Source organism: Colletotrichum acutatum, assembly GCF_030867785.1.
Source record: "Colletotrichum acutatum strain CBS 112980 chromosome Unknown BDZ83scaffold_16, whole genome shotgun sequence".
Taxonomy (NCBI): Eukaryota; Fungi; Ascomycota; class Sordariomycetes; order Glomerellales; family Glomerellaceae; genus Colletotrichum; species Colletotrichum acutatum.
Window position 1 is genome coordinate 355003 of NW_026849010.1, and position 23253 is coordinate 378255.

The 23253-nt window shown below is 54.3% G+C and overlaps 6 protein-coding genes across 6 annotated transcripts; 3 read left to right on the plus strand and 3 right to left on the minus strand.

Moving 5' to 3' along the window:
* The first annotated feature begins 4928 nt into the window (after positions 1-4928).
* Positions 4929-6552, plus strand: BDZ83DRAFT_116046 (nucleotidyl transferase). The gene is made up of 3 exons (XM_060501124.1): positions 4929-5167; positions 5314-5460; positions 5527-6552. The coding sequence occupies exons 2-3, from the start codon at positions 5359-5361 to the stop codon at positions 6421-6423; spliced, it is 999 nt and encodes a 332-aa protein (XP_060368695.1). The 5' UTR covers positions 4929-5167; positions 5314-5358; the 3' UTR covers positions 6424-6552.
* A 647-nt stretch (positions 6553-7199) lies between these two features.
* On the minus strand, positions 7200-8898 carry BDZ83DRAFT_749043 (glycerol kinase; the record flags this gene model as incomplete). The annotated part of the gene is made up of 2 exons (XM_060513712.1): positions 7200-7618; positions 7674-8898. The coding sequence occupies 2 exons, from the start codon at positions 8896-8898 to the stop codon at positions 7200-7202; spliced, it is 1644 nt and encodes a 547-aa protein (XP_060368696.1).
* Positions 8899-12521: 3623 nt separating this feature from the next.
* On the plus strand, positions 12522-13839 carry BDZ83DRAFT_608738 (uncharacterized protein). Its single transcript, XM_060507491.1, has 2 exons — positions 12522-13006; positions 13072-13839. The coding sequence occupies exons 1-2, from the start codon at positions 12611-12613 to the stop codon at positions 13372-13374; spliced, it is 699 nt and encodes a 232-aa protein (XP_060368697.1). The 5' UTR covers positions 12522-12610; the 3' UTR covers positions 13375-13839.
* A 767-nt stretch (positions 13840-14606) lies between these two features.
* On the minus strand, positions 14607-16540 carry BDZ83DRAFT_608743 (uncharacterized protein). Its single transcript, XM_060507492.1, has 2 exons — positions 16263-16540; positions 14607-16207 (listed from the first exon to the last, which is right to left on the minus strand). Exons 1-2 carry the CDS (start codon positions 16400-16402, stop codon positions 15040-15042), a joined length of 1308 nt encoding a protein of 435 aa, XP_060368698.1. The 5' UTR covers positions 16403-16540; the 3' UTR covers positions 14607-15039.
* A 1134-nt stretch (positions 16541-17674) lies between these two features.
* On the plus strand, positions 17675-20051 carry BDZ83DRAFT_716958 (ion channel protein; the record flags this gene model as incomplete). Its single annotated transcript, XM_060511898.1, has 2 exons — positions 17675-17952; positions 18041-20051. The coding sequence occupies 2 exons, from the start codon at positions 17675-17677 to the stop codon at positions 20049-20051; spliced, it is 2289 nt and encodes a 762-aa protein (XP_060368699.1).
* A 757-nt stretch (positions 20052-20808) lies between these two features.
* Positions 20809-23010, minus strand: BDZ83DRAFT_570073 (uncharacterized protein; the record flags this gene model as incomplete). The annotated part of the gene is made up of 1 exon (XM_060504265.1): positions 20809-23010. The coding sequence occupies one exon, from the start codon at positions 23008-23010 to the stop codon at positions 20809-20811; it is 2202 nt and encodes a 733-aa protein (XP_060368700.1).
* Between the last annotated feature and the right edge of the window lie 243 nt (positions 23011-23253).

A 23253-nucleotide genomic window follows, 5' to 3' on the forward strand; every position in this document is an offset into this window, starting at 1 on the left:
CGGCATTTTGATTTTTATTCTCTGCTCTTGTTTTCGAGACAAAAATCGGGGGGTTCATTTGGGTGGGAGGACGACTCAAAGAGGGCCAGAAGAGCCAACCCCCCTTACGCATTGCCTCAAAAGCGAAGCATACGTTTTTTCTTCTTTCTTCTGCATCACTGACGAAGTTGATGGTGCCTGGGAGAGTTTCAGCATCTCGAATTACATCTTACTTCCTTTTCTAAGGCGGTTCATTTACGATTGTTACGCATTTCGTACGACGTTTCGGGAGGATCTGACGAGACTGGATGAGACTGGATGAGAGCTTTTTCGTCAAGCTGAGGGCACGATGGATATGATGAAAGCACAGCGGGCTCCAAAGATGACATGACGATGGACGTTTGAAGGCAACGAGGTTGCCGAGCAAAGAAGGCGAGAGAGGAAGGAATGTGGAGGAGGAGGAGGATGGATCTCTAATGATCCTACACCTTTTTCCTATTTTATATGCGACGCCTCTGCGACGCTCACGATGATGATAACGACCAAATTTTAACGACAAAGACTTCATGGTATGAATGGCAAGAACAAAGATGACCAAAAAGAAATAAAAACAAAACGCTTTCAAGCTTTTTTTTTCGTTTTTGTTTTTTGCAAAGACTGTTGAATTTTATGCTTGGTGACTATGCTAGAGGAGAGGAGGAAAAGGGAGGGGGGAGAGCCGTATAGAAAGTTGGTGGTCATGTCTCCCAAGCTTGGGTAGAGGTTCGTGAAGTTGACATTGACACGGAGGAGTTCATGAAATCTGACCCCGGTAGCTTGCCGGGTCTCCTGGAGGGTGTAGGGCGGGGGAACGGGATTCAACAGTGATGATCGGTGGTGGGAAGCTAGGTTTTACCGGAGTCGAGGAGTCGGGAATGGAAGTGGGTGCTCTCTCGGAGGTTCTAGTTTGACCGGCAAAGGTACGGTACCAAGGTATCAGGCGGCGGGTTTTCTTGCCATGTAAGCACCCGCCATTCGGCGACTATAACTCTACCTCAATCTATAAAATTAGTTGTAGGGTACAGGTCCTTTACGTATCCTGACCCAACAATATCTACGTGCCATGCCCTCGCAAGGAGGGAACATCGAAGTAGTATGCCTCGACATGCGGCGGGGCTGGTATCTCCCCCCCCCCCTTTCTAAGCTGCGAACTAACTAAGTACCTCAAGTGGGCGAGGAGAACAAGAGACGGGATATGTGGCAATACCTGGTATTGCTTGCGCGTCTGTGGAAAGTACCTGTAGCTTCAAATCGGATTGATGCAGTTGAGCAAGAAACAGGTGAATATCTTTGAGCAGCTTAAGGATGTCATCCACATCAAGTTTTTTCTTTTCCTGTTCAAGATTGCCATTGCTGCCTTGTCTGGTTACATACATTCACTTTTTCGTCTCTTACAGACGTTTTATCCCACCTTGATACGCATGAACTACTTATGCGTAAACGGATCCCGCATGACTCCAAAGCGGAACTACAAGTCATGGCATCTTTGCACAGAAAGCCACGAAAGAAAAAGCCTGGCAGCAAGATTCAGATGATGTGCTGTTTGCCTTTGGTCGTTGAAAGTTGGAGTGTATCCGTAGGATGGGACGGACGGAGCGGGAGTCCGTGTGGCGTGGTGCGGATCTCGGCCGGGGTTTATTCGGATCTTAGCACGGAAGGGTGGGGAGGACCGGGCTACCCCTTCCAGAGGTGAGAACTGACGGAGGATTCCAACGGGCAAGTGAGAGAGATCATGGCTCCGAAAAAAGGAAGGGAAACTAAATATGGAAATGAACGTACCTGTCACTGTCCACTGCCTACAGGTTTACAAGACTAATTGCAGGCTGATATGTTGAGCAGCAGCATCAGAAGCCAAATAGCAAAAGAATGGCCACGGCCGAAATTCGACGCCGGGCGGTCCCGGGATGTGGATTGTGGATTTTCTTCTCTTTCAAGTTTGAGGTGGCATGTCACGTTGGTTCTGTGACCCCCACTTATCGGCGTCCTCAAGCGTTCTGGAACTGTGACTGCCCACGGTGCCCCCTACTCCGTACGTAGTAGAGGCTTGTAATCATGGATCGTGGGCCGGACGCGGTTGTTTGAGAGGAGAGGAGGTGAACACGTACGTCACGTCGCATGTTGAGCGATTTGAGGATCCTCTCCGCCGGGCCCATGGCACGAAGGCATCCCCCTCTCAAGGCCCCCAAGGGTGGGTGGCTCAATTGACGATTTTCCTGGAAATCATTGTGGCTTTGCACAGAGGGGCGACTTCCCCTACTACTGCTACTACTCCTCCACCCCAGCTTTCCTAGTCACGAGATGGGGATTTCTGCCGCGGCATTGGACGACGTGTAGCATGAGGTGGGATGAGCGACTCCACCAGCTGAGGCGTCAAGGCGAAATCTGTCCTGACTTGGCCATGATCATTGATAGCTGTTGGCCTGTTGCAGCGCAATGTGGGCGAGGTGCTACTTCTCGAATGCGCCGAGACATGCTCATCAACCGAAGAGGAAAAAGGATGTCAAGGGAGAGATGTAAGTTTGAAGGCTTGATAGCTCGAGGGAAGGGATGCGACGCTGGCATTCGTCGTAATTGCGGCATGGACTCGTAAACACAACACGAGCGGCCGAGCCCTGCAGCTGAAGAAAGCTCGTGTCCCGGGCGTGAGCATCCTCTTGTCTCCTCACTGAGGCTTGATCTTCCTGGTTCCCCAGCATCTGTTCCCGTGATGCTGACGGACGAGCAGAGATGCGCATCCATGATCCGGGGGACAAGAGGAGGCAAAAGTCGCGAGTTTAGTACGGGCCCGCCGGTCAGCTGTCTTCGGATCTGTAGGGAGAGCCCTTGCAGTCTAGGTTTCGAGCCAGCCAGACTCTAGAGACAGTGGCCCCCGCGGCACGTCCAGATGCGGACTTCATACGGGCGGTCCAGTATCGGCTTACGGTCTACGACGGTCTACCGTTTTGACGTCTCTCCCCCAAGGATGTGATGGTAAAGATGCAGTGCGCCGTCGATTGGCTTGAGGTTTGAAGACAAGACTGCGGGCGGCAGCGGCAAGCAAGGGAGGGCGGAGGGCAGGCATGGGCAAATTCGTCAATCTCGGCAGGGGAAATTGGGGGTAAGGCTGGGTTGACGAGGCCTCGCGGAAACTCGAATGTGTTTGGCGGGTTGAGGTGATGTGCTTGTGTGCCAATGTGCTATGCGCCAGGAGTTATGTTGCCATTGGGGCTGACGAGTCGCCGCAATCTCGAACTGGAACGTCGAGTCCTCAAAGTCCCCATCGTCCAGCTACACCTCCACTTTTTCTCTCTGTCGCGGCCATTGAGAACCTGGAAAGGCTCGGAGGGCCGAGTATGGTGCCTCTTCCATTGCCGAACGAGTTGTGAACTTGTGATTGTGTAGTGTACTCCGTACCTATCCCCACACACGGATCGCCGGGAGGGTATGTTTTCGTGCTTGTACGAGTCTGTTTCTGTAGTCTTGTAAGCTGTGCTCGTGCTTTCGTGCGGATAGTGGTTTTTTTTGAGTTTGAATATCGATGCTTTGTACAGATAGAGTAGAGGAGCGTACTCGGTAGGACGGGAGCGACAATCGAAAAGCTGGAGAAAGTGATGGGTGGCAGCCCCTGACAGCTGGGCCTTGCCTGAGCTTGGGGCTGGGCTGGGCGTTGCGGCGTAGCGTTGTTGCATGGCAGCATGGTCCTTTCCTTCCCAGGACTTTGCGACTTCTTCTTTTTTTTTTTTCCTTCCTCTCGCCTCGGAGCCCCACTCTTGTTGACGGGATGGGATTGGACGATGGGATCACATGGGGGTACTGCGCACGGGGAGAGGAGGGAGGTCATTGGATGGGATTCCGCATTGGCCATGGAACGGTACGTCTTCTGGTCTACGTATCCTGAAATTCGATGAACCAGGAAAGAACAGTGAACAGTCCTACCTTCCTTTGGTTATCAACAACTTCAAGTCTCTCAAGTAGGTACCTCATTCAGCTACAAGAACATCTCTGTGTGCGTGTTATAATTGGAACACCAGGATTCAAGTGTCAACTATGCCTACCTAGCTCATCTAGGAAACGTGGAATGGTAAATGGCTCTGATTGGGATATAAAAAAGTCTAGAACAATGTACCAAAATGCCAGACACTTTGCAGCCCAGCATGTTGGTGCTAATCCCGCCCGTTAGTGTACCCGTTCGAACCCCCCATTCCGCCCCTGGGCCCCTTCTCTTCCCCCCTTTGGGTGCCCTGTGCTCCTTGCCGTGCTGCCCCCAATTGATTGCCATCGCAGGCAGCCCGGTTAATGTATCATTCCATAGAAAACGCAGTGCTGAGTGACTTACAACTTGTAATTGACTGGGACCTTGGGGGGTACAGATGTCGTGTCATTTTTGAAGGTGCCTTTTCCCTCACCACCCTGCGCCTCTTTTCGCGTCTCTCCTGCTCTTTCTGCCTTCCCATCTGTGACCACTGACCACTGACCAACCGTGGACCTCTGACCTCCCTTTTTTCCCCATCCCAACTTTCTGAACTCCCCTCGTGGCTTCCTTCACTGCACTCGCTCAACCTCTTGCCTTTTGCAACTTTCTCCTCCCAAAAGGTCTTCTTCCACTTTCCCATCTTCGGATCTACTTTCCACAAGCAGGATTCCATTGTATACCCTTTTGGAGCAAAGGCACGCCTGTCTCTCTCTGTTTTAACAACCTTCTAATCTTCCATTTCTGGATCTGAGCAAGCTACCCCTTTGGTCACCTCAACCAAATACACGCCAGTCCTCCTCTCCGAACAAGCGCAGCTTCCCCTTGTCGCCAAATCCAGTCACACCGACCAGGCCAAGAGAACCTCTTCCCTCTTTCAACTCTTCACACACTCGTTTACATACGCACCTCACCCACGGAAGCTACCACGTCTTCCTTTCTCTGCGTCGTTCAACGATATCGAACCATCACCTAACCCCTCAACTACAATACCATCAACATGAAGGGTAAGCACTTGCCCCATACGAACAGCTACATGCGCTTCAGCCTGCCCCAGTCCCGGCCTTGCCCAGCGATCTGCTATACTCGAGGCTGGCTGGCGGCAGGCGCATTATGTGGTCGGCAGTGACGCAGACTTGCTAACTTGCTTGAACAGCCATTATTCTCGTCGGCGGCTTCGGCACTCGTCTTCGCCCTCTGGTACGTCCATTCCTCTCCCTAGCTTGAGCACACAACATACAGCAGCAGCAGCAGCAGCAGCAGCAGCAGCAGATCTCTGCCAGCGACTGCAGCACCTTTCACACCCTGACAGAATATCTTGCTGACCTGTTTATTCCAATGCGCAGACCCTCACCCTCCCCAAGCCCCTGGTCGAGTTCGCGAACAAGCCCATGATTGAGCACCAGATCGAGGCTCTTGCTGCTGCTGGCGTCACCGATGTTGTCCTCGCCGTCAACTACCGCCCCGAGGTTATGGAGAAGCACTTGGCTGAGGTGGGTCTTTCCATGAGCGTCCCCTCTACAGCTATCATAATAAATACTGACTTGCTTCATCCATAGTACGAGAAGAGGTTTGGCTTGAACATCACCTTCTCCGTCGAGACCGAGCCCCTCGATACCGCTGGTCCCTTGAAGCTGGCCGAGAGCATCCTTGCCAAGGACGACACCCCCTTCTTCGTCTTGAACTCGGATGTCATCTGCGACTTCCCCTTCAAGGACTTGGCCGAGTTCCACAAGAACCACGGCGATGAGGGCACCATTGTGGTCACCAAGGTCGAGGAGCCTAGCAAGTACGGTGTCGTTGTCCACAAGCCTAATCACCCCACCAAGATCGACCGCTTCGTCGAGAAGCCCGTCGAGTTTGTCGGCAACCGTATCAACGCTGGCATGTACATTCTCAACACCAGCGTTCTCAAGCGCATTGAGCTTCGCCCCACCTCGATCGAGAAGGAGACCTTCCCCGCCATCGTCAAGGATGGTCAACTGCACAGCTTTGATCTCCCCGGCTTCTGGATGGACGTTGGTCAGCCCAAGGACTTCCTTACCGGCACCTGCTTGTACCTCACTTCTCTCACTAAACAGGGTTCCAAGGAGCTTGCCTCCCCTTCAGAGCCTTACGTCCACGGCGGCAACGTTCTGATTGATCCCTCTGCCAAGATTGGCAAGCACTGCAAGATTGGACCCAACGTGACGGTCGGCCCTAACGTCGTCATTGGCGACGGCTGCCGTCTTCAGCGCTGCGTCCTGCTGCCCGGTTCCAAGGTAAAGGATCATGCGTGGGTTAAGAGCACCATTGTCGGCTGGAACAGCACTGTTGGCAAGTGGGCTCGTCTCGAGAACGTCACTGTCCTCGGCGACGACGTGACGATTGGTGACGAGATCTACGTCAACGGCGGCAGCATCCTCCCCCACAAGAGCATCAAGGCCAACGTCGACATTCCCGCCATCATCATGTAAAATCAAACCGAACCACCGAAAAAACACTATACCCGGGCCTGGACGAACACTCTGAGGGTCCGCGCTCTTCACACTTCTTGTCTGCACGCCTGTTCTTATCGACTTTCTAATTTTAAGTTGCGATACGATTCACCACTCCACTCATGAGTCTTCAAACTTCAAGAAACGGGGGCGGAAACCAAACACTACATTTTTGGCTGGCGTCGGCAGGGGGGAATCATTTGGCGAGCACAGAAAAGCACTTGGCTTTGCGATGTTTTACTTACTTTTTTGCGTTTGGGAAAGATGATGGTCCCCAATTTCGTTACGAAATGCAGACGAACGGTGTCGAGGGCTGTTTCCCAGTTTGGAGGATATCTCCCTCGATGTGCCGTGGACATGGAAGATTCCCAACTGTGGAGTCATCTGTGAGACAGATGAGAATAAAGATGATACCTCTGAATTTGATGCCCCGAACGTGCTTTGAAAATGGTGACAATTTGTCGTGTTGCTCATGCGCATGTCATGCGAGTATCTCATGATTTGATGTGGGGGGAGGAGGGGTGGAGGGATACCTTAGATGACGGATCACATTTGCGCCTTCCCCGTGTGGATGGGTGAGTGGGTGCGAAAGGCAAGCAAGGCAAGAAGCCGACTTGATAGGTATCCTGTCTAAACGAAAACAACTTTCCCCCAATATCATACCACCATCCCAAAAAATTGGCTTCTTTCTTCTTTTCTGTATACCCAAGTACTCCGAACAAAATCTTCAAACCCAGATGCTTCTCTACACTTTTCTACTCCGTATTATCACGCACCCAACCCCTCGACATCTCGACAGCCTGCTCCCACTTTTTAAACATCTTCTGACTCGTCTCCTTGTCGAGCGCGGGCGTAAAGATCTTGCGCCCCGTCTGGTTGACGTGCTTGAGGTCCTCGAGCTCGTCCCAGACGCCCAGCGCGAGGCCGGCGGCGATGGCGGCGCCGAGGGCCGTCGTCTCGCGCATGGCGGGGCGGTCGACGCGGATGCCGCTGATGTCGGCCTGGGACTGCATGCAGAGGTCCGAGTTGGAGAGGCCGCCGTCGACGGCGAGGTTCTCGAGGGCGTGGCCCGAGTCGGTGGCCATGGCGTCGAGGATGGCTTTCGTCTGGTAGCATGTCGCTTCGAGGGTCGCGCGGGCGATGTGGCCTTTCTGGGTGTGGGCTGTGATGCCGACTATTTTGGACATGTTAGTAAGGTGAGTGGTGTTGATTGAGAGATGACGACTTACACAGAGTTCCCTTTGCGTCGTCGATCCAGTATGGCGCAAAGAGGCCGCTGAACGCCGTCACGAAGACAACGCCGCCGTTGTCAGGTACAGTCTCGGCCAGCTCCGAGATACGAGACGAGTCCTCGACAAAAGACAAGTTCTTGACGAGGAACTTGACGCCCGAGCCCGCGACTGCGATGCTACCCTCGAGGGCGTATACGGGCTTCCTGCCCTTGCCGAAATCGTACGCAACGGTAGCCAACAGACCCGACTTGGAAATGACGGGCTCCTCGCCGACATTGTACAACAGGAAGCAGCCGGTGCCGTAGGTGTTCTTTGCCTGGCCCGGGGAGAAGCCGCACTGGCCGACGAGGGCGGAAGACTGGTCGCCCAGACAGCCTGCGATGGGCACGCCTTTGAGGACGCCACGGGCAAAGGAGCCAAAGGCGGTCGGGTCGGAGGAAGGGACGATTTTGGGGAGGTGGATCTTGGACTGGTCGATGCCGAAGAAGGAGAGGAGAGTATCGTCGTATTTGAGGGTGCGGAGGTTCATGAACATCGTGCGGCTGGCGTTTGTCGAGTCGGTGACGTGGATCGCATCGTCGCCCTTGTCTGCGCCGCCATTGAGGCGGTAGATGAGCCAGGAGTCGACGGTGCCGAAGGCGATGTGGCCCGCGTCGTAGGCTTCGCGGATGGAGGGGACATTGTCGAGTAGCCAGCGGAGCTTGACGGAGGAAGGGTAGGTAGACAGGGGCAGACCGCAGAGGTCCTGGAGGGCGTCTGCGCCGGGGCGGACGCGGAGTTCGCGGACGAGGGAGGTGGTGCGGGTGTCGGGCCAGACGACGGCGTGGTGGAGGGGTTCGCCGGTGCGGACGTCCCAGAGAACGGTGGTCTCGCGCTGGTTGGTGATGCCGACGCCGCGGATATTGGCGGCGGAGTAGCCTTGTTCAGCGAACTGGGCCATTGCCTTTTCGACGCATTCTTCGACAGAGGAAAGGAGCTCGAGGGGGTCGTGCTCGTGCCAGCCCGAGTGCGGGTAGTGATTCTCGAACTCGATCTGGTGGCTTGCCACGGGATCCCCGAGGCCGTTGAAGATGAGGAAGCGCGTCGAGGTCGTGCCTTGGTCTATGCTACCTACGAACCAGTGTTCTTTGAGCTCTTCTTGGGTCTCTGTGATGCCGGCTGGGAGGTTTTCGGCCGGATCTGCGGCCACGCGCGGGCGTTTGGTTTCTCTTGTCTCGGCCATTGTATTGTCGTTGCTGGTGCTGCTGGTGTGGTAGGTTGTTGGTAAGTCAAGAGGAAGAGAGAGGGAGTGTGAGTGAGACACAGAGAGAGAGCGAGGAATAGCAAAGGGTATCTTGAGGGAAAAGAGAATGGAGACGAACGAGGGGCCGAGGAAGAGAAGAAGAAGCTAAAGACTAAGCAAGCTGGGGCTCTGGGGACTTCAATGGGGAACGGGGAGGGTCGGGGGGGGGGACCACGGGGGGTATCACGCGGAGAGAAGAGCAAAATCGACGGCGCCCCTGGGGTTGTACGGGATTTGTTTCTGCAAGCACGCGCAAGAGCAAAGGGGGCCGTAGGAGCCGGCGTGGGTGGCGGGGCGGGGACGGGGGGAGACGGGAACAAGTCGGGATCGTGAATTTCGCGATGGAGCACGAGGCGATGGAACTTGGGAGTAAGGATATGTGTGTGTGTACAGGTATAGGTTGTGGTTCTTGTGTGTGAATGATGACTGACTGTCTAGCTAAATATGCCGTCCCTCGAGGAGGCTGGTCGGTGGTGGTGGTGGTGGTGGTGGTGGTAGTACGAACGGCGGGAGACTGAGACTTGGACTGAGACGAGGTATTCTTGGTAGACTGTTCGTCTCGTGAAGCTCCTGCGTCTATTCCAGCCGCACGAACACCGTTGCCGTTGTTAGCCTCTGCCTCTGCCGTGGTATTATTTCCCAGGGTCTTTGTCTGTGTCCGCCGCTGCGACGACAAATTTCGGACGGACATGTGCTGCAGCAGCGGCGGCCCCAGCTGGAGCTTCGCGCCGGCGCTCGGCATGATGTCAGAAGCGGGCGTGGGGCGCTGATTGGAGGAAGAATTGAGGGGTTTGGGCCTCGCGCGAAGCTCCCGCTGCTGCTGCTGCTGCGCTGCTGCCGTTTTGCACGTGTAATAACCCGTACTAACTATACCATTCTCACCAGCGTCACTCTCACCTCTGCGGCCGTGTATACATCGCCTATGGACCATCCATGATCTCAATGGCTTCGTCCTCGGCTTTGCCCTCAGACTCGGGTCGACGAGTATGTGCGAGGCCACCACCGACTCGCTGGTACCGGAGACGACGGGACCCAGAAAGGGGGAAATCCTGGGGAGTAATTGGGGGGTCTTAAGGACGCGTGAGAGGATTCGGGGATACATGAAGGAAATTGGGCCCAATACTGGGTCTCAAGAGTCGTAGATCGAGCTCGAGGGGGCTCGGGAATCGAAAGGATTTGCTGCCTGCATACAACACGGTAGCGAACAATACAGGCGAATCAAGAATGTCTGCTGAAGGATGTCGGTCGTTCGCCTTCGCGAAACTTTTTTTGCGCCGCTGGGTCGCTGGTTCGCGGGTGGGAATCCCGAGGTGCTTTTGATGGAGACATGGGGCGGCTCTGGGTCTCGGTTATGGTCGGGGTTTGAGTACCGAGAATCTCTCCTTTTTTAGGTAAAAGGTAATGGGTCTGCTGGGGTCTGGGGTCGATGAGTTGACGGGCCTTCACCGAGGTGAGGGTGGTGAGCGGACTGTCACCGGCGCTAGGTTTCGACTACATCGTAGGCGTGAGTGTGTGACATAATCATTTGCCGTTCTATGAACCCTTGCTCTTTGCCTGCTGCCGTTAAGGACTGTCTGTTGGTTTACAAGAGCATGCTCCAGTGAGAATATAGAAGACACAAGTAATGGCAGGAATATAGATAAAAGTGATGAAAAAGAAGAATAAGAAAGCTAGGAATAATAATAAGTAGGTCGTAAGGAAGTAGTACAGTTCTTTGTTGGCCGGCATTCTGTTTTGTCAACCACTTGACTACACCGCAGTTGTAGTTTGTATGAGCGCGTTGATTGAGTGGGCCGTACAGAGTAAGTAGGGTGTCAATGGTCTATCCGTCTACTCAAACCGTTCGTATGGGGGAGTTTTCGTTTGGCCATGATGGGGGGTGGCCGCCCATAAGGGGCACGAATGTCCAGACTCTTCTTCCGCTGCTTGGAAGACTTGTCCGTAGCTTGAGAGACTATTACTATTTGCCGTGGAGATGATGAACGACCTGAGATTGTGAGTATGGACTTGGTACCTGGCAGCTGCTGTCTTTGGGATATTAGCTCTAACTACCTTACCTTGTTATCGAAGAAAGTAAATTCTTTGTGAGTCACAAGTACGAGAATATATTGGCTCAGGTAGGAATGGAAGGCGTGTTTAGAGACGGTGATGGAAGTTGCTGATTGGGCCGGTGTCAATCCTCAAAGGCATCCAAAAAAGCGCAACATCACAATAAACTTGAAAACTCGAATGTATTCACCTTGTTGGCGCTAAGTCCACAGGCACCTTGAACTCCAGCTATACCTAGGTATGGCTGAACTTGGTCAATGCTAACCTTCAGCTCGGAGATTCCAGTTGCCGTTGTCATCGCAGCCTTGTTGCGACCCTTCTTTTACCCGATCAAAATTCCTATTCGCCTAGTACTTACATCAGTACTCCAACTTAGTATCTCCACCCAATCCCCAGCCCCCTTACGCCAGACAAGAAGTAACCGCGTCCCAGGCAGCACGGTCTCCACGCTCCACGTCCAGAACTAATGGGCTCGTAATGCTTTCATGTATGCTTAAGAAGAGCGAGGCGAGGAACGCGCCTGAGATGGCAACAAGGGGGAGCACCGGAAGGATCTTGTCGAGGACTAGCTCCGATCCCTTTACTAATGTGGACAGAGTCGCATAAGACGATAGAATGAAGAGAATGGAGTAGCTGGATTTAGACTGTGAATTTCGTTGTCTTTGCAAATCGCTGAGGGCTAACACATACGCGTTGGGCATCTTGGACATGTGACGCCATGTGAGAAAGAGGACACTGTCCGCAAGTGCAGCACTGCACCAAAGGCTGTTTACCCTCGTTAGTAAACAGAAACCGAAAGCCCTGGTGACGGCTAGGCAGACCAGTTGTAAAGCAACGGGGCAATAGGCTCATCGTGTGCAATCGCAATATAGACGGATACGACTGTTCCCGCAGTACCTCCGACTTTGCGGAGTATCGTGAGGAAGCGCCTGCGGCGAAGTCCACCGATTCGACGCCCGATATTGATATGACGCCAGATTCTAGAGAGACAATTGATTTTCGTGTCAGTGGTGATCCTATCTCTGGTGCTTCCTGGAGGGAAAGTGAGAAACGCACTCGATTCTGCTGTTTATTGGAAGCCTCAGGAATCTCGGATGAAACAACATTGACCTTTCTGGAGGAGCCGGATCTGGAGGAACCGGCTCCCCGAGCTGCTGCCGCTCTAGGTCTGTCATGATCACGAGAACGGATCCAAATAACAAAGTCTGTATAAACTGGAAAGGAAAGTTCTCGTTATTGGGCTCCAGAGATTACGGATATGAAGATAGGTTAGGGAAAGGATGGTGCCGAGTATTTTCGCCCAAAGGTCAAGGTTGGGAGAGAAAGGAGAAGTTGGAGAGGGGGCTCGAAGTCTGCTAAGAGCCCAGGGAACCCAAGGCCTACTTTGTGTAACGCTATCAAGTGAGGCTGTGTATTGGTTGCCTCTTTCCATGGCCCAATCATCAGGCTGTTCTCAAGACCATATGTGCGCTGGCAGGGCTCGCTGAGGGGGTTGGGCCGCACTTCATTTCTAGAGAGCGTCAAGCAGGCTTACAACTTAGCAGAAACACCAAGAACAATCTTCGTCCTGCGGCAGACAACATCTCTGATCAAGCTACTCATCATGGGTGGGTATTCTCGGACCGTGGGAAGATTCGTCGGATTCCGCAGCAGGAGAGGGCCTCCTACGTTGTCTGGATCCCTGGGCGCCGATATCGAGAAAAACGGTCTCGAAATGGATCCTTCGGAGAAGAACAATTCGAATTTCGCATCCCACTCAAGCGGCTCGATAAGTGAGGATACCTCTGACTTCAAGAAACCTACGACAACGCTTCTAGCGGCAACATTGATCTTACTGGGCTCGAGCACCCTAGACCTGTACGCCATGCTCCGTCAAAGTCAGCCTGAACTCGAAAAGGCACCTCCGGAGGACGGAGGCTTTGCGGTCGAAGCTCAACCGCCTGACGGGAAATGGTACCGGATGTTGAATGAAAGCTTGGGAGAAAACATGAGACTCAAGGTCTGTAATCTAAAGAGATCGCTCGAAAACTGTGGCTAACCTCTATCGTCTTTCTTCCTGCGCAGGCTATTCATATTCTCTCTCGTCCGTCGCCCGAAGTGTTGATCCTCGGGTTGGTTGCCTACGGGGCTGGAGCATCGACCCTATATCATCTGAACCATCGAGAAAAGTATCGGGACACAATGCTTGCTGGGGGGATCTTGCTCGGGTTCTGTGTGGGGATTGCATGGGAGCTAGACGGACAGTCCATCCTCTTGCGTATCCTTCCCTGGACAGTGCTCGTTGCTCTCTCACTCAGTAATGCGAGGATTCAGATATACGGAACTTCGAACAGTCGTCCTCAGAGCAGCTGGTGTTCATCTACTTGAAGATGTTCAAGCCTTACTGACTTGATTTGCTTGCTGTGCCTGACAGTCGTGATGGACAAGGAACCCAACACGTTTTTTCTTCTCTTGTCGGAGCGGGATTGAGTAGTTCTGCTAGACAGAACCAAAACAGCATTTGATTGCCGAGGAATTGATGAATATCTTATTGAAGAAGGGTACTGCAGTTGAATGGAACGCTTGTATCTAAGTCCTGAAATTCCCACTGCGATTTTGACCTCAACGATGGTATGACGTTATGTGCGCTTCTGAAGACAGAGTCCTCAAGTGAATCTTGAGAGATTGTTCTCTAGAATGTCACCAGGGAAGTTTTAAGAGCTTCACATTATATCTTCCGCATTCAGTGTAAGATTACGAGAATGTGAATAGTTCGAGACGTAGAATCAGTAGTCGTTGCATCAACTTGAAGGCGCCCCCTTTCATTCTGACTAGGGACAGGAAGAATTCGGCCTCAATCTTCACTTATCTTAGGTGTGTATCTGAAACATAGAAGGCACAATTGAGGTATAGTATTTGATCCTGGACCACTGAGTGTGAATGCCTTTGATGTGTTCAGGTAAATGCCCAATGATCCAATATGGTAATTTCATGCCGAGTAAGACCGCGCCTACCCATACGAAGCGCAGATATCTGCATGACTTTGAAAGCGGCAAAGGCTCTGAATACACTTGGAAGAAAAAGCAGATCTCCAACCGAGAACTCAAACTCATCAAGGATAAGCATCGATGGCCCGACCCAGCGGATCCCACGAAGATGAAATGAAGACCTCTTCTGACATCCCAGGCTGTCTCCTCAGGCGCTCTCACATCTACACTGCAGTCTTGAGGAATGCCATAATTATTCATACTTTCCCTACATCCACCCTAAGCGGGCTGCTTGAGGAAGTCGCTTAACTTCACCTTGATTGGTCGCTCGTCCTCAGCCTCAGGAAATGGGGAGCGCTACAATCATAACATGAAGCCATTCGCAATTATCACCACTCACTCCAATTTGCCAAAACCAAAACGAAAGACACCTTTTACATGAAGTTGAAATCATCTTCAACACATCAACCGTACTTTAAATTAGAAGTAGATAAGAAATAAGAAGTACAAAAAAAATGCAAAAGATAGTACACGCCCAACTTCAACCGAGGCTCGAACTTGCGCGTCCCGCGAGGCAACCAGAGAGGGCCCGATCGGGATATTTGCTTTCCCTCAGCATGCTGAGGTGATACCACTAGACCAAGTGCACTTGATCTAGTGGTACCGCCTCATCTGGTGAAAGCAAAGCGAGTTGGAGCGCCTCATGAAGGTCTGGACGGAAGATGGAAAAGACATCCGGGTGTAGAGCAGGGAGGTGAGGCAGGTAGGTGGACTTGCGCACCACCTTTGGAAGGAAGGTTAGCCAGTTCAACCCCAAACCTTCCTGCCGTACGACCCGGTCGTCTATCTACCCAAGATACGTACAGCCTCAAATTTGTGTGGTCGGTCCAGCTACTGAAGGCTCTGGATGAACACCCTGATGACTACATCTTGCTGCGGCATCGTCGACATGCCTCCTACCATGGCCGTATTGAGTTTTCGAAACGCAATGCCCATTAAGCCACGATTAATGCTGACCATTGCCCTTAAAAAGAGAAAAGAAAAATGAGAGGAGAATTGATGGGTATCACAAACGTATCCTATCCTCCAACCACTCTGCAATGGCATCCTCCCCACGCTCACCAAGCTGAAGCCCCTCGTTCTTACCAGCCTCGACGACAGTCACCCGCCTCTCAGCCTCGGCTTCCACGTCAAAGTCCTCGTCCCACTGCAGCCTCGCCTTAAACTCCAGCTTCTCCAAGCTCCGCCTCATCAACCCCGCCAGCTCCGTGGCCTGAGCCTCAAAGGTGTGCCCTGCCACCTTCCGTCTCCTCGCCATTCTAGAGGCAAGTTCTCCAGCCATGGACGATGCCAAGCTGCTCTTTCTCCTCGTCGTCTTACGCTTCGTTACAAGTTCCGTCGGGGTATCATGAAGTAGCAAAGCGTGAGGCAGCTTGAGCGTCGACTTTCTCGGCGGGAACACAAGGGCGCTCCGCCTCGGCGCTGCCATCATCAGCCCTTCGGTAACGCCAAGGATATCAGTCGGCTTCACGTCCGAGTTGACAGAGGAAAGCCGTTCCAACAACGACGACACGGCCTCCGCCTGCACGAAGCTCGACGGCGCGTTCATGCCAGGCGTCTGAAAGAGGAGACTCGGGCTCACGAAGGGGTCGAACAGGTCTACAGGCGCACGGAACAGATCCGTCATCTTCATCTGCAGCATGTGCAGCGTCGAACCTTGTTCAGGCCGCGGCGGGAGCTTCTTGCTGCGCGCGGTGGCGGGCTTGTTGATCTTGTGGTCCGGGAGGAACATGGACCAGTTGTAGATACCGTTCCAGGCGATCAGTCCACGGACGGCCATACGGGCGTGGTGGTGGGACTCGGTCAGGGCTAGGGAGGTGGCGATGCTGGCGCCGGCGTGGGAGCTGTAGACGTAGATGTCGCGGCGGGAGTTGGTGCCGGAGGGTAAGAGGTTCTCTGTGATCCAGGTGTAGCCGGCGAGGACGTCGTGTAAGGGGGTGGGCCATGTGAGAGGTGTGGTGAAGTTGAAGTCGGGGTCTGGGTCGTATTCGGCTTCCGGTGAGGTGGGGACTGGGGACTCGGACCGGGACGGAGACCATCGGTAGTTGATGACGGCCGTTGGGTACGGCATGAGGAAGTGGGGGATGGGGGTCAGGTATCCAGGGGTTGGTGAGAAGGGCGGGATGTACACCATCAAAGGATTTGTGGCGGGATGACGGTTCACATTGTGAAGGCTGATGTTTGCATTAGAAAAGAAGCCATGATCTGATGGGATGGAGCGAGATATACTCTACTGTGATGGCGCCCGAAGAACGACAACTCACATCGACGGACTCGATGTCAGGCCTGTCAAGATGGAAACATCTTCGTTGAAAGACGTGAGTTGGGCGCAGACGAGACGACAGCCAAGGTGCCGGCCATCTTCTCATCGTCTATGAATATGAGACAATAGCAGGACGAGCTACTGAAACACTCATGTCCAGTTGGTCGCTCACTCACCCACTCACAGACTCATACCTACTCGTGTGAGTACCTTGGATGTAAGTGTATGAGTTTGAGTGAGTAAGTTATCCGAGTAAACAACCAACTGCAATTCCCCAGACGCGTTTTTTCTCACCAAGTTGTAAAGGGACCACCCTCGGACCAACCAGCGGCCATTCCGTCTCCTCCACACCACCACACCACCATCATCTTTCATTTCTCCAGCCTTCGTGTTTGCACCGCAGCAAACTGTCCCCCACACGTCACCTGTGCTAAGCTTCAAGTTCTTGGTCAAGGGTCCCTTCGACTCCCACTTTGCCGCAGTAGCGTCTACGTCATACTACTGTGTCCTGGCACCGCCTAAGAATTTGACCCCAAGCGCCGGAGCAACCACCGCTGAAATGGAGCCAAGGGATCGCTGTGTCGGGAGAGATCATGAGCTCTGTCCTACTGCAGGCATGGGTGACCTGATCTGTCTTATGATTGACACCAATCTGTTGGCGACATGCAATCCGGGGGGCATATTGCATGCCAAGTGAAGAAAGATATATATAAGTTCGAATGCCAAGGACGAATGGTGCAAACGGTCACGGCGGAACTGGCGGCCAAACATTTCTTCAAAGATACAAGATCGCCGAGGCTCGCGAGGGAACCACACACTCGAGAATCTGAGATGGTCAGACAGAGATCATCCAGCCGTTTACGATCCAAACTAGGCCACGCAACAAAACGCCCGTCCGTTGCGTTCCTCGCTACGTATTGGAGCACATCTTTTGACGTGTCTCACTTATCTGATCAGTAGACGCGAAAAGGAAGAAAAAACGAGAGCAAAAACAAGGCGCGAGTGCACACCCTCTTCGGCATCCCCCAAACAGACGTCATCGCGAAGTGCCTTCATCCCCCTCTGTCTGGGGCACCCCGGCTAGCACGGATACCGGTAGTACTTTCAGGAGTCTAGACTCCCGACTCTATGGATCCTCAACCCCGATGAGAAAAAGGAGATTTCGAGAATTCCCCTCTTCTTCAACTTGGGTATCAACTACGGCCAAGACCTGTCAAGATAATCTTTCAGAAGACTCTAGCATCGTATTCTTGAGAAAACACCCCACCGTAGGTAGCTTGCAGCAGCCGGGAATGCCTTCACCTTCGGCGGATCCACCACACCACACCCGTTCATCTGCCCCGCGTGGCTCGCCGCTCGACCCAACCTCTACGCCGCCATGAACGACGCCGACCTGGGCGATAACATTGACGAGCGCATCGGCCAGCTCGAGCAGTCCAAGAATCCCCGCAGCAGCGAGAAGCGCTTCGCCAACGATGTCGCACATCTCGACCCGAGCCGGTGGTGGTTCGCCTCCTCCGCGTTTCCCATGATCGCCGGCACCCTCGGCCCCGTAGCCTCGGCGTTCAGTATTTGTGCTCTCGTCCGGCCTTGGCGACAGCACTACCCGCCCGGCACCGACATCACCACCGCCGCTTTTGAGCCGGATCCGAAATGGTCAGACCCCCGTGTCATTAATGATCACTCACAATCCCCATGTGTGAGCCATGTGTCAACACTAACATGAGACTAACGATGTTTGCAGGCTCATCATTGTTAACGCCATCCAGCTGGCGATAGCAATCATCTCAAATGTCTTCCTCCTCCTCAACATGGCCCGCCGCGTCCGCTTCTCTCTCGCCCAACCCATCACTATCGTGGGCTGGTACATGTCTGCCATCTGCCTCGTCGCCCTCAACGCCACCGCCGCGGGCCCTCTCGTCATCGAGCCCGCCGAGGAGTACATCTTCTCCCAGGCCTTCTACTACGGCATGTTCGCCGCGATCCTCTACTTCCTCACAGCCTCCCTTATGGTCGTCACCGTCTACGGCGCCGCCACCAGCCACTACGCAAAGGACTTCCAGCTCACCACCGCCCAGCGCACTCTCATGCTCCAGACCATCCTCTTCCTCTGCTACCTGCTCGTCGGCGCCCTCGTCTTCTCTACCATTGAGAGCTGGTCTTACCTCGATGCCGTCTACTGGGCCCAGGTCACCCTCTTCACCGTTGGCTTCGGCGACTTCGCCGCCGCATCCCCCCTCGGCCGCGCCCTCCTCATCCCCTATGCCCTTGTCGGCGTCATCTCCCTCGGTCTCGTCATCGGCTCCATCCGAAGCCTCGTCCTCGAGCGCGGCCGCCGCAGGCTCGACGCCCGCATGGTGGAGAAGAAGCGCCGCCAGCTCATCCGCACAATGACACGCAAGGGTAAAGACGAGATCCTGAAGCCCATCCACCCGGACACCAACGACACCTCCGCCTCGGCCGCCTCGTCTCCTTCTCTACCCGGCACCGAGCTCGCGCGCCGTGAGGAAGAATTCAACCTCATGCGCAAGATCCAGCACCAAGCCTCGGCGCGCCGCCGCTGGATGGCCATGTCCGTCTCCTTCTCCTCCTGGCTCGTCCTCTGGCTCGTCGGCGCGAAAGTCTTTCAAGAGTGCGAGCGCCCTTACCAGAACTGGTCGTATTTTGAGGGCTTCTACTTTGCCTTTGTCACCCTCACGACGATAGGTTACGGCGACCGCACCCCCATCTCCAACTCGGGCAAGGCCTTCTTCGTCTTCTGGTCCCTCCTCGCCCTACCCACCATGACGGTCATGATCTCCAACGCGGGCGATACCGTCGTCAAGGCCGTCCGTGATGCTACCCTCGAGCTCGGAAACATCACCATTCTCCCCGGAGAGCGCGGCTTCCATAAGGATCTAATGTCCGTCCTCCACCGCCTTACCTGCGGCTTCCTCTTCCACCCCACCGACGAGGACTCGGATGAAGACTCGGATGACGAAGACGACGCCCTCCCACCAGGCTTCCTCTCCAACGCGCACCGCAGACGTAGGGAAGAAGACGACGACGACGACAACGAGGAAGAAAGCGACGAGACAGAAGCCTACTCCACCGTCCTAGACCGCGAAACCTCCCGCGCCCCTCCAGCGTTCTCACCAGAACCAAAAGACTCCCAGGCCCGTCCATCATCCCGTGACCGCCAAACCAACACCAATACCGCCAACACAAACACAACCCGCCGCCGCCGCCCCTTCTCCCGCGTCCGAGACCCCACCTCCGCCCTCCCAGCCTCCCGCGCAGACTACCACTTCCTCCTCATCTCCGAAATCGCCGCCGTCCGCCAACACGCCAAAGAGAAGCCTGCGAGGAGGTACACCTTTGCCGAGTGGGCGTGGTACCTCAAACTCATAGGCGAAGACGAATCCAGCTCCGCCACGCACCGCAAGGCGCGCCCGCACATCCACTCCAAGAAGAAGGCGAAAAAGGCAGCCAAGAAACGACGGCGTAACGGGGTTGTGGATGAGGAAAATGCAGAGCACACGGAGGCAGAGTGCCCCGACGAGGATAAATGGTCCTGGGTCGGCTCGCAGTCGCCGCTGATGGGCAGCCAGGAGGAGTGCGAGTGGATCCTGGAGAAGCTTACCGAGAAGCTGCGGGACGAGCTCGATGTCGTGCGCGGCGAGGAGCTCGAGAGGAAGAGTACTGTGGACCGGGAGCGGGATCTGGCTGATGAGAGGAAGGGGAGGGATGAGGTTGATGAGTTGTTGAGATCGTGATACCCCCTTTCTTGATTGTCATTTGTATTGCGATGTTCACCACGTATGTAATCTTTGGGAAAACTTTGGCCGGTTCAGATATTTCATCACACTGAGAGCCCATACATGATAGGATAGCTACGTTTCCATGATCTATATAACATACAACATACATACATAAAAGAGGTAGCATAATATCAAAGACTTGAGCTTCATCCACATCAGATTCACGTCAAGTTGAAGAACATTTGATCCATAAGGCCACGGGCCACACAAATTAGATACACACAAAAAGAACAACCTTGATATCTCATAGCGAAAAGGGGGGGTATCAGTATCATTAAGTTTTATCCATCCCCACGTGAGGATGCAAAGACCTCCATCCGTGGGAAAGGTTATCTAGATATGCCAGTAGTCCTAGGGCATTCCTTCTTCAAGAATACAAATATACATACACTACCGCTGCACGTATCCAACATGCAGCAAAAAACATGCTCATATCATAACGCTTTCTCAAAACGCTCTGAGAAAAACATCCAACATGTCCCTTCGTCTGCATACCCAATAAGACGTGTATGCTTCTTTCTCCACCCTCATCTTGTTAACGATAGTCTTCTCCTGTTCAAGAAGAAAAAGAACTTCACCACCTTGTTCCACTTCCACCAACGCCAGAAAGCAAATCCACCACGGTCCCAACCACGCCGACCCCCAGCACCAGGGTCTGCACGGCAACAGCCACAACGACTCGCTCCACGAGATCCAAAAGACTCACGGCTAGTCATCTGCTGCCGAGGAGAAGCCTCCGGTTACGCTTCATCGCCTGATTCAGCCCCTTCTCAAGCTTCTCTGTCTCCTTGCGCGCAATGCCCAGCGCCGACTCGGCATCCTCTACGCTCATGAGCGACATGGCATTGAGCGGTGTGCCAGGCAGCTTGGGATGCACGGCCCCAGTTCTCTGCTGGGCGTCTACCTGTGCGGCGGCGGCCGCCATGGTCGAAGGTGAGGCGTCGGTGACGAAGCCCTCGCTACCCTGTTGGTGCTGTGGCGAGTCCAGACCTCCAAATGGCGTCTCGTCCTCGGGAATGTCTTTGCCTGAGCCACCGCTCTCGGCGGAGTAGATGCCTGCGCCCGCTGCTGCGTCGTGTCCATAAATGTACGGAGCAAGGGAGTTTAGGCTGGCGGCAGCTGTTTCCCGTGCAGATAAAGCGTCCTTGGCACCAGGCGCAGATTTCCAGCTGCCCGGGAACAGGTTGGTGTTGCCCAAGTTGAGTCGCGGGAGAACAAACTGGTTGATGTAGCTGATGGCCTCTTCACGCTGAATCTTATTGACAGGGTCATCAGAGAACATCTTTTGTGCGTTGGGCGAGGGTGGGAAGTAGGATGGGGGGCCGTTGGGTACCGCTCTGCCCTTAATCAGGGAGAAGCCACCCGGACGGGCCTGATGACGGGGCGCAACAAAGCTGTCGGGCTGATCACTACCAACTGCCACAGACTTTTGGAGCGCAAGATATCTGCCTTCTTCCTCTTCGGTGAGGTTTCTCAGGCAATCCCCGTTGGGCGTGATGAGTACACGCTGACCTTCCATGACCTTGCGGACCGGCTGACCAGTAAGTAGGACAGCATGGTCTGCCTCGGACACCATATTTTTGGTCGTAGCCGTAGGAGGCGGGTTATTGCTCAGGGTCGCAGCGGAAGGCCTGTCGAAGCGAGAGTGAGCGTCGAGGAAAGGCTTGAGCAGGGCGAGGAGTTCCGCGGTAGGAACCTCGCCTGCTTCATGCAAGGCATGGTAGACAACTTCAGGAAAGGTATTCGGGTTGTCGGCAATATCCTGAGATTCCTCTGGCACAGCAACAGCTGTGGGTGCAGGAGGCGGTGGTGTAGGCGTTGTAGGTGTCCCTTCCTTACTCTTGCCCTTCTCCTCCGCTGCCTTGGCCATCTTGGCGGCTTGCTTGGCAGCCTTGCCCTTGGGAGGGGGCAGGTCCACCACCGTTCTCTCGACGATGGGCTTGGGAGGAGGAGTTGGCTCCTTGGGAGGAGGGGGTGGGGTTGCGGCACGCTCGACGGGTTTCTTGACTAGTGTAGGCGCCGCTGTGATCGGCTTTTCCTTCTTCTGCTTCTTCTTGCGGCCGAGGATGGGAGCCTGCTCTTCGGTTTCCACGACTTTAGGCGCAACAGTAATGGAAGCGGACTGCTCCTTGTGCGCCTCCTTTCGCTGCTTGCGCTGCTGACTCTTTGTTGTGTTGCGAACAGGTGCGGTTCCCACTCTGGTAGGAGGAGGTGAGCTGGTGCGAGAAGCAGACACAGACGCGGAGACGATAGAAGCGCTATCGCTGATGATTTCGCTAGCCGGGGTTTCAGGACGTCCAGAGGCGGAGGACACAGCTCTGGCGGCCGCAGAAAATGCGGCGCCCGATGATAGCGCTGGCGGGACTTCGGCTTTGGGCGTCGATACAACTCGCAAGGTCTTGGGCGCTGCTCTCGCGATGGGCGATGCCACACTGGTAGTTGTTGGTGTTGGCAACGCTGGGAAGGCCGAGACGTCAGATTGCTCCGTTGTGGTGGTCTCTGGTTGTTTCGACTGGGCAGCACTGGTGGCGGCGGCAATGTTCAAGATACCCGGTACAGGCTTCTCCGTGGCCTTGGTAGCTTTGGGGGCTTCAACAGCCAGCACGGGAGATGGAACTGAAGCAGGCGTCGCGGCCTCTGGTGGGGGCTTCTTGATGCTCGCTGGGGCGATCTTTGGAGTTGCAGCTGCTGACTTTGCTGGGGTCGCAGGCCGTGGGACATTTCCCAGTGCTGGGAAATCCTCTTCCTGCAACTGCAATACAGACTTGCCCTTGGAGGGAGATGCCTGAGAGGCAATGTCTTTTGATAGCCCACTCTCGACAGCCAAGGCTTTGATATTCTTCTTGGCTTCTGTTCCACCAGCCTTCTTACGAGAAGCCTGATCCGGTGTGGCAGTCCGCACGATGTTAGCCATGGTAGGGACTGCCGGCTTGGGGGCAGAGGGTGTCAGTGGCGTAACTGGTATTACGGGGATTGGAGCTTGTCGCGGAGCCGGCGATGCGGTTCTCTGTGGAGGGCCGAGACCAGGCGGAGGGGTCGGAGCTGCTGGTCGTGATAGTCCGCCAAGGGTACCAACATAGCTCGGCAGTGGGTCGTCAGAGACCAGTTTGTCTACTGATAAAGTGGCCTCATCGTCGAGTGAAAAGAGATCGTCATC

Bases quoted from the DNA above. Each gene is read 5' to 3' on its own strand.
- BDZ83DRAFT_116046 (XM_060501124.1), top strand. From the start codon at position 5,359: ATGATTGAGCACCAGATCGAGGCTCTTGCTGCTGCTGGCGTCACCGAT. The intron at 5,461-5,526 runs GTGGGTCTTTCC...CTTCATCCATAG, and splicing joins TGGAGAAGCACTTGGCTGAG to TACGAGAAGAGGTTTGGCTT.
- BDZ83DRAFT_608738 (XM_060507491.1), top strand. From the start codon at position 12,611: ATGGGTGGGTATTCTCGGACCGTGGGAAGATTCGTCGGATTCCGCAGC. The intron at 13,007-13,071 runs GTCTGTAATCTA...CTTCCTGCGCAG, and splicing joins GAGAAAACATGAGACTCAAG to GCTATTCATATTCTCTCTCG.
- BDZ83DRAFT_608743 (XM_060507492.1), bottom strand. From the start codon at position 16,402: ATGAGAAGATGGCCGGCACCTTGGCTGTCGTCTCGTCTGCGCCCAACT. The intron at 16,208-16,262 runs GTATATCTCGCT...TGCAAACATCAG, and splicing joins TCGGGCGCCATCACAGTAGA to CCTTCACAATGTGAACCGTC.